Source organism: Seriola lalandi, unplaced genomic scaffold (assembly GCF_002814215.2).
Source record: "Seriola lalandi dorsalis isolate HSWRI2012SDOR001 ecotype SW California unplaced genomic scaffold, Sedor1 jcf7180002054929, whole genome shotgun sequence".
In the NCBI taxonomy this organism is placed as follows: domain Eukaryota; kingdom Metazoa; phylum Chordata; class Actinopteri; order Carangiformes; family Carangidae; genus Seriola; species Seriola lalandi.
The window spans coordinates 1,571,172-1,580,809 of record NW_019525481.1 but is presented as its reverse complement, the minus strand read 5'-3'; the positions used below and the strand labels follow the sequence as shown (position 1 = coordinate 1,580,809).

Genomic DNA, 9,638 nt, shown 5'->3' with positions numbered 1-9,638 from the left:
ATTATTATTATTATAATAACTACTATACAACAATCCAACAGGGAAATCATTTCTTTGCAGTGTTGAATTGTTGTTTCTCTTCACACTTGTCCCATATATCACACATACGTGCTCTGATGAGATATTTCACATAAATATCATGATGCCAACATTCAGCAGCACACACACACACACACACTCAACTTTTCTCTTTTCACTTTGTCCCCTTTCATAGTCAAAGCAGCTATTATCACCGACATGTGCCCAGTTTACTCTCGCTCCGGCTCATGTTTGCTTGTGTGCCACCGTGTTCATATTTACACACGGGCGTAAAAGAAAAAGCAAACATCACATTTACATCTTTAAACGACTCAGTGGCAACAAGAACAACAGCGTTGAGTGTGTTATTTCTGACTTAGGGACGGGATGATCTCACTCTCTGCTCCAGCGGGTTCGTTCCTACATACCAGTCGACAAATCAATAATCAAACTACCCCAAGGGTCCGAAAGGTCCCATGGGTTCCCCACCCATTACCTAATTAAATTCTTTTAAAGATGTACACCACAAGCCGCTCAGTACATCGTCAGTGAAGGAAGCTTTCAGTGCCTGTGTCAGTTAATATTATAGTAATGCTCCTGCTGAATGAATGGAAGTCTTTGTATATGTCCACACATGATTGGCTTTTCCTGTTTAAATGTTACCTTGATGTGTTTGTGATAATGACCCTGTTGAAGCTTAGCTTAAAACCTACGCTGTGACTTTACTTCTGGAAGAGAAACTGTTTTCATTTGCATGAGCTTCGGCAAAATCGTCCAAATTAGAAAAAGCTAAATGAAAAAAAAAAACAAGAAAGGTGATAACTGATTAAGTTTCATTAATCTGATATAAGGACATACTGAAGATTCGGAAACGCACGGGTTGAAAGGATTAAAGTATAAATCATTATTAATTGATGTCAATTTTTTTTTAGCAATTAGCATTTTATTATATTGTGATATATAATCTTTTCTTTCTTTGCTGTAACTGTTTAACCGAAGCAGTTATGTTGTTTAGTTCCACTTTTTTCTTTTGGATGGACTGATCCTCTGTGTTTATGACTGTTATGCTAATTACTGGTTTCCTCCTCTGTACCCAAAATAGCCCTAATTACCAGGCTGAGTGGGTGGGGGGTGGTGTGTGGGGGGTGAGGGGGCTTTTTAAAACCTCCACACCCTCCCTCTAATGAAACTCTCCCCTCACCCAACTCATGGTCAGCACAAAGGTCCGAGCGCCCTCAGCACACTTTAGGAGGGTGGGGCCCATTGTTGTGGACACCAGAGGCAGATGGTCATTTGGGCCTTTTCTCCACGGGGCCACTTGTGTGAAGGAATGCCTGGACACCCCACGGATGGCCGGCGGGGGGAAAAGGTCACCATCTGCCGCCCCAAAGGTCACGTGTGTAAAGAACACGGTATTATCAATGCTTTTGGCCATTTCCATAAGTCGGTGGGGGACACGACAGCCCCGCCCCCACCCTCACCACAATGAAGGAAATTCTGCTGCCACAGGTTTGAAACATGATAATTGAGAAAACTGTAACTCAAATGGTTTTAAAAGTGAAGCATCTATTTGACTGAGGAGAAATGATTAAAAAACATAATGTTTTGTTTTGAGCCACCTCTGGCAAAATGAATAAATCTCATTGAAACCTGAAATATTAAGCTAATTTGTTTTAGCCAGCGATGTGCCCTGAAGGCACCAGACACATTACATAAACACCTGGTAATAATTAATAATCTTTTATTGCTACAGAAGAATATCTCTAAACATTTACAAAAAAAAAAAAAAATGCAAGATCTGCCAATCAATATTTGCTGCATTGATCAGATAGACAGATAGATAGATAGATAGATAGATAGATAGATAGATAGATAGATAGATAGATAGATAGATAGATAGATAGATAGATAGATACTGTTTGGCGTCAGGTCTCAGCAGCTCTCATCCTGACTGGCGGTGGTGCTGAGGGGGGGGTTGGTGTTGGTGTTGGGGCCGGCCGCTGTGTTGGAGGAGAAGGACGAAGGTGATGAAGACAGCTGGTCGTAGCTTGGCAGACTGTCCTGGCTGGGGAGGACATGAGAGGTCCGTCCCAGCCGTGGCCTCGGCCTGCCGCCACCCTCGCACTCCACTTCGCTCCCACCGGTGTCCCTCTGGTCCAGCAGGAAGCCCAGGGACTCTGCGATGCGGTTCAGCATCTGGTCCATGTGTGTTATCTATTAAAGTAGATGTGACAGACCGAAGCATTCACAGCGAGACACTGACACCGGACTGGAAACAGTTCATTGGTGAGTTCAAACAGAGGTGAAGATTATAACTGAATCAACCTGTAAGTGACCAGATGAACTGTGGGTATTTGTCTGTTATGATTAGATCAGAATTACATTTCAAGAAAGCCTCATTGAGACAGGTCTATTTAATGACCACAGTGTTTGTTTTCGTCTGATTTCAAGTGAAACGGAAAAACATTTTATTTTGTTCGACCAGAAATTAATCTTGATTGATAATTTTATACATGGTTGCAAGGCAGGAGTGTAAGGCACACACGGGGAGGGAGGTTGGGTTTTGATTAATGTTTTTGATTTTTCTAAATAGAACTGAAAGAAAAACAAACTCAAGGTTTCTCTCTCTGCACTGCAGAACTGGCACAAGCTGTTAAAAGTTTCATAAATGAATCCACAGTCACAGGGCCGGGCCTGACGACAGTTATAATAATGATGCAACAAAAGACGGGGTCTTTTGTTGCATTATACAAAACTATTCTCAATTTCAGTTTGTTTTGATAAGTGAAACTGACACGGTCATGTCAATATCCTCTAGAGAGAAACTTCATTTGTTATATTTTCAGAAACTTTTAAAACTCTAAAAACAACCATGACTGTGTACATTTCTGGCTGCTGTTTCAACAAACAAAAAGGAAAGATCTTAAACTGTACACAACAAGCGAATATCGCTCTAGTTTCACGCTGAAATGGCACAAATCCCACCTTGTCCTCCATCCTGTTGAGTCTGGACCCGATGGAGTTGGTGCCTTTGTCTCTGGCTCTGTCTTCAGATGGAGACAACAGTCAAGTAAATAAAAAGGCAGGAGGAATTAGGACTGCGGTTTGTTCCACAGTTACTGTAATATATTTTTGAAAGAGCAGTGGAGTGATTCATTACCTGAGCCTGTCTGGAACAAAGTTATCTTCCCTAAAGACTGATCCAGTCTGAGAGAAACAATGGGAGGCTCACGTCAGAGGAACGTACACTTACACACTCAGCTCTGTATTTTCTCTCTTATTCCTCTACTTGCTATTTTTTCTCTCTTGTTTGCACAAATAAATAAATAAATGAATAAACCATCATCCACCATATGTCCCCATGCTTTACTCAGGGGATCCAATTCATCTGAAGCTCGTCTTAGTGACGCAGTTTACCTTCTCTGCAGCTCCTTGATTCGCACCATGAGGTTGAGGTGACCCTGGGAGTACTGCTCGATCACATCTCGCACATCGTACGGTTTACGAGCTTGCTGCAACAGAAAAGCAGCTGCATTGAAAATCTTCAAATTCTTCTTAGACATAAAACCTTTACTTATCTCTCCTAAACATTAGAGCTTTGTTTTTCTCTTGGAAAATAATGTCACTGAAAGGCCACACCGAGAAAAATAACGATAACGATAACGATGCATCCACACTGATAACCTTCTGTAAACCATCAATTAGCTTACACAATAGAGGCAGCAGCAACGGCTGAACTTGATTTAGCTTTTGTTTATTATCGTTCTTATCAATAAGAATATAAATAATAAGAATAAGAAAGTCATACTCCTGAAGTAACATAAACAGCCCGTTCTTATTTATGTATTTAATTAATGTATCACTGTATTGTATAGACCCTCATCTCACTAAGCTCCGTGTGATCCCTGTAGTTTGTTTTTCTCACCTTGTGCTATAAGTATTTGCTTTGGTATGTGGTCTATCTGAAAAAACAATAAAAGTTCAAGTAATAAATAAATAATAAGAAAACAATTTGAAAAGTAGCAGCTGCTGTGACACAGAGACGTGGTGCTGCGCGTCTTTCAGCATCACTGCGGTGAGGAGAGAGATGCTGTTTATTTTCACTTTATTGCTGATGGAAAAAAAGTCCAAACAGCCCCCCCCCCCCGCTGCGTGCAACAAATACACCTTCATATTCCCGAGGGCTACAGTTCATACACTGGTTTAATTATTTTATTTTCTGAATGTGAGGCGTTCAACGTGACGCCCTGATGTGTTTTGATTAGGCTGTAAGTGTTTCTGTTGTTGTAGCAACGCCAACAATATCGTTCACCGCTGTCATCGCAGAGACACTCGTGGTGCGGACTCTAAAACCACATATTTACTTTTATCTTTATGGTTATCTTTCTTGGTGTGGGTGGTCATGCATTAACGTCGACGGTGGTCAGGTACGTTACACGAGCGGCGAGGTTCAGAGCTCAGATACTTTAATTCTGCACATACAGCACGTTGCATTCACTATCACACAATAACAATATGTCAGTTTTATATCTGAACCGGAACAGCTCCTGTAAGCAGGTTTAACTACACGCTGTGACAAATATTAATCTAAGATATCGAAGCTCTGCTCACTCATTTGTTCAGTTCACAAACTGTTGCAACACTCGCTGTTAGTGTAAGCTCAGCCTCTTTACACCTACGCCAGTCTCTGCGGTTGAGCTCGGTGCTGCGTGTAGACACCAAATAACAACTGTAACTGTAATAATAAATCAATTTCAGGTTAATTGGATTACCAAAATGTCAACATTGAAAAACATGCAAGTCAATAAGAAAATTGTTTTTCAGTCTGCTCAAAGTACACAGGGGTTAGTTGATTTTATGTGAAGTTTTTTTTATGTATAAAAATCTGTTATTTTCCAATAAGGAAATGTTGGTTTCAATAAAATAGTGTCATACTCACCTGAAAATTTCTCTTGGCCACAAAATAGCGCATTCTCTGGATCACCCGGATGGCTTTTCGGTGCGACTCCGTCAATCTGCGGATAAGAGTTTCACAGGAATGTTCTCATGTTACACTGAGATTTCTCCTGAGGAAATGTACCGATATTACTGCAATTAATTTTTTTAATTTATTTTTTTCTTATAAAACAGAAGTGTCAGAGAAACCAACTTGAGACCTCGGCTTTATTTTCCTGCTGTGAAAACAGGTGTCACTGAGGAAAAGATGAATAGACGGTTGACACGGCCTTCAAACGCAAATTCTATCAATTTAGGGGAAATATTCAGTGCAGACTTTTTATACACAGTGTGTGAGAGCGGCGCAGTTTCGTGATTAATTCTCCGTCCACATCAAAAGCTTCTCCCTCATGACTCGGCTCCCTTTGAGTTACAGTATAAGAACAAAGGACGGGCGATTGTCGGGGTCAGTGGGACTGTGGAGTGACTGTCGTACGTTCAGTCTCTTGTTATGTTGTGCGAATCATTAAGGATCTATTCCTCATCAGGGGTCGTGACCCCGGCGGAGTGCGCGAGGGAGAGAGCAGCGAGCTCTTTGTCGGATCCAGTCGGGATGAGAATGTAGAGGAACAACGTCTGCGTGTCTCATAATGGACTTTTCACAGGAAACACAATGAGCTGATTTTCAAATGCAGCTTTTCATAATGTTCTGGAAAATTAGCACTGTATCAAGAAATGTCAACAATGTGCTCTGTGAGGTGTCAAAGAAACACCCCCCATCACCACCACATTTATCTTATTTATTAACATTAATACCAAAGGTCAGAGGTCAGTGATAGGCCGCCCCAGACGCAGTGGGTAAAAGTGGGATGGAAGAGGGAAGGGAAAGGGAAAAGGGCGTGTTAACGCGGTTCACTTGCTCAAAAGTGTTGAGATTGTTTATTATAAAAATGGTTGAGACTGTTCGGATGTGAAATGAAAGAAAAAGGAAAGTGACTTTTCAAGCCTATTTCATATCTTTAAAATGAAACACTTTATTCTAAGATGCTAATTTTTCAGACACTCTCACAGTTGCCGGTCTGGTGGAAATTGTGTCTTAATATTTCAATTTAAATTTCTGTCACTATCAAGGAGAGCTGTGTTGCCTTGGCTTCCTGCCCCTGCGGTGCATAATGTGTGTTTTCTCCTGCTTATAAAAACAAAACAATACAAACTGAGAAACAAAGAAGCTGTAAACTTCTGCCTCCCGCCCACCTTCCTGCTTCACTTTAGAGGCCATGTCTGCTGTCTGTTACTTGAAGTGCAGCGGTTTTGTTAGAACCCCTAAATATCTCAATAACTCTTCATTTTACCAAAAACAAACGCGGCAGCTGCAGAAATACGACTTCTGTGAACTATCCATCTTCATAACAAGCTGGAGGCAATGTGAAAAATTTGGAATTGAATCTGCAATTCAGTTTAAAAATCCAAGACTTCACACGGAAATCTGACAAACTTTAAGCGAAGCACCTGCTTCAAGCTTTTTAAACGCTGGGTTTTTATCGTCATGGACAAAACAGCCAGTTGTATCTCATAATGGCTCATTTTAGCATGGGATTTGATGCGGCAGTGCTCTGTGGAAACAGCTGGTTACGTATTTTGGAGTCAGCAGAGCACAGAGTGATCTTTGCCAACATCGCTGCTGCATGAAATTCCCACTCTGCATCATTACCCTACTGTTCAGAAAGTAAGTCCCACAGGTCAAAACTGTCGCTCCATTTGTTTCACTTACTGTGCTCTTACATTACACTGCAGTTACTTAACACTCATTTCCTCATATCACTCTCAGTCTCTCGCTGGGCGAGTGCCTCAGCAAGCACAAGTGCTTTTCCCGACAAGAGAATCATTACCCAGCAGACAGGGGCGCTCTGGGGTTTGCCATATGGCAAAGGTTAATTACAAATAACAAAAAAAAAAAATACATACATACATATGTACACACACAACGTACACTCTCACATGAACACAGCATCAATGCAACGGCAGAGCAGCGGTTGAACTCACTGTGACACTGAGGCGGCAGGAGCCAGTTCACTGTCTCGCTCTGCCTCCAGCTCCAGGTCGTCTGCAAAGCTGCAGTTCCTCCGGAGGGGGCCGGGGGAGTGGACATCCAAGAGGCCAGGGTTTCTTTTCACTGCACACACACACACACACACACACACACACACACACACACACACACACATAGTTATCAATGTATCTGTGCATCCGGAGCTGCCTCTGTTCCAAGCTGGTTTGTTGTTTGTAGCTTTGGCCTTGGAGTTATTGAGTAATTCATTTAATTGCTCTGTCTTGTTGCATCTATCCCACTACGCCCAACGGGCTAAGAGAAACAAATGAGCCCATACGTGTATGTTGCATCAGCTTACTGACCTCAAAGTCACAGACACAGTTAACGGCTGAAATAAATACGAAAAAGAAAGTGCTGAAGTAGCTTCTCCAAATCCCTGATGATTTGGGGAAGGCCCCCTCATTGTGGGAACACCGTGACCTTGTGTGACCAGTGACCCCGTCTATGCATAGCTCTGTTTTGGATTATGACAGAACTGTCATTTTCAGATGGGAAAAAAGATATCAGAGTTTACAGACACAGTTGTGTGGCCAACACTGAGGAAGGTGTTTTTTTATTATGAGGGTCTGATACTGTGGTTGCCACAAAAAACACACGACCAATCGGCTACATGTGTATTTTCGGCTGCGTTGTCTCATGCTTTGGAGGAACTGATGTAAACTGTAACAGGGCAATAAAAAAAACGTGTTACTTTATACTTGTGAGAAACCTAACTGTGTGCAGAGAGGGAAAGAAAAAGCTGGGTCAGGTGTGAGTTTCAGTTTCATAAACAAAGAAAAAAAGAAACACACACACACAAATATATATATATATATATATATATATATATATATATAGGGATATCTGGATGTATCCAATCATCTGAAATCCATAACTGCAGCTCCACATGCTCTCACCATCTCCAGCTGTGGCAGATCTACAGCAGGTTGCCGTGGGAGACTGTGTGGGAAAACCTATTAATTGTTTGAACCTGCAATTGCAGTGTGCTGAAACGGCACCAGCTCGACAGGTGCGACACAGCTGGTCTTATGCAAGATTTTGACGAGTGAAAATAGAAAAAACATTGTCGTGTGAAAATGCATCTGATTTAAATGGACTTTGAGTGGAACGATCGGTTGTGTCGACCAGGACAGATGTCAGGTGTCAACGACAAGTCCGGAAAAGGCCGACTGATATTCCTCCATTACAGAGCGCAGAGAGCTGCATTAGCCACTTGCTGGGTTTGTGTGATATTTCACACATAATGACAAAAAAACTACTTAAAACTCGAGCAGAAAAAGTCATTTGACTTCACATAATTTTCCTGATACAGAATCCGAACTTCTATTAAACACTTATTACAGATCTACCTAACACCTCCAGCAATTAGTCCTCCTCTTCCCAGTGCTTGAGGTATTAAGTTAACACTACACCTGACACCTGACACCTGAACATGTGATGCAGCTTTTCACCTCTGGAGAGACACGGCAGCAGAAGAACACCGGTATCAACAGGGTGGCGTTACCTGGAGGTGGCGAGCTGAACTGCAGGGAAGATAAAGACGTCCAGGACTGCTCGCGATCTGAAACACAAACATGATGACGGCATCGATGTTGACACAGGGGCATCCATGACAACAACGATGTTAGCCAAACACTGTGGTGCCTAGAATGCAATCTTATTATCATTAGTTGTATAATAAAGAAAACAACGTAACACGAGCACGCTCTGATAGAAAGAAAACATGCTGTTATAGCAGAAAAACAAAGTGAGTGCACAGGAGACTGTTACAGAAGGAGAGGACAGTGAGTTGTACTAAGGACATGTGCAGGACATGGACACTAACAGCAGCTCACCACATCCTCCCAGAGTGTGGGATCCAGCTAAGACCGGGTCCACAGACAGAACACCAAGGGCGGGAAAAAGACACAAGCCAGGAAAGAGGCAGTTAGGTTGATTGAAAGAAGCAGATTAAGAGACACAGATAAAAAAAAAAGGGCAGAAAGCTAAGAGACGATCATATAACAGGAAAAGAGTTTGTCAAGTGACCAAATCCACAAGAGAAGGACACTTTTATTTATTAAAAGTATTCTTCTAATAAAACCTTATAAACCGGCAGCCGGGCGTAAGCAGCAGTAGTAGTGCTGAATTGATTACCATCGTACGTTTCCTGCATCTGTATCATGTATCCATATTTCCCCGTATCTGACTGTATCCAGCAGCTGCTGAATGTTGGCATCATTTATCATTTATGTGAAACCGCTCATCAGAGCATGTGGGATGTGCAGGACGCATGTGAAAGAGAAACGACGATTCAACACTGTGGAGAAACGGCGGACAGGGCTGTCCATAAAAAGATGGTTAAGCCCTGAACATGTTCCCCTCGCTGTTTTCACTGAGTTCCAGTATGTTTGACGGTCGCAGTAACATCCTGCGCTGAAGGCAGACACATTGGTAAAAAGAAAGTTGGACGGATCACACTCTCAGCTCTCCGTTGTTGAGGCAGCAGTACTGCATGTTGTGTGAACCGCCGGAGTTCGTATCTCATCAATGCAACCTCACGTTTTATTGCTGCAATGTGCTCATCCATCTTTAA

The 9,638-nt window shown here is 42.2% G+C and overlaps 1 protein-coding gene across 1 annotated transcript in view; it reads right to left on the bottom strand.

The window, feature by feature from the left end:
* Nucleotides 1–1,814: 1,814 nt before the first annotated feature.
* The window catches only part of kcnq1.1 (potassium voltage-gated channel, KQT-like subfamily, member 1.1), a 34,564-nt gene continuing 26,740 nt past the window's right edge, over nucleotides 1,815–9,638 (bottom strand). The window contains exons 11-17 of the mRNA XM_023393141.2: nucleotides 8,568–8,624; nucleotides 6,997–7,126; nucleotides 4,958–5,033; nucleotides 3,436–3,530; nucleotides 3,179–3,225; nucleotides 3,004–3,065; nucleotides 1,815–2,232 (exon numbers count right to left, since the gene is read on the bottom strand). Coding sequence (XP_023248909.1) covers nucleotides 1,951–2,232; nucleotides 3,004–3,065; nucleotides 3,179–3,225; nucleotides 3,436–3,530; nucleotides 4,958–5,033; nucleotides 6,997–7,126; nucleotides 8,568–8,624 — 749 coding nt within the window. The 3' untranslated portion in view covers nucleotides 1,815–1,950. The remainder of the gene's footprint in view (nucleotides 2,233–3,003; nucleotides 3,066–3,178; nucleotides 3,226–3,435; nucleotides 3,531–4,957; nucleotides 5,034–6,996; nucleotides 7,127–8,567; nucleotides 8,625–9,638) is intronic.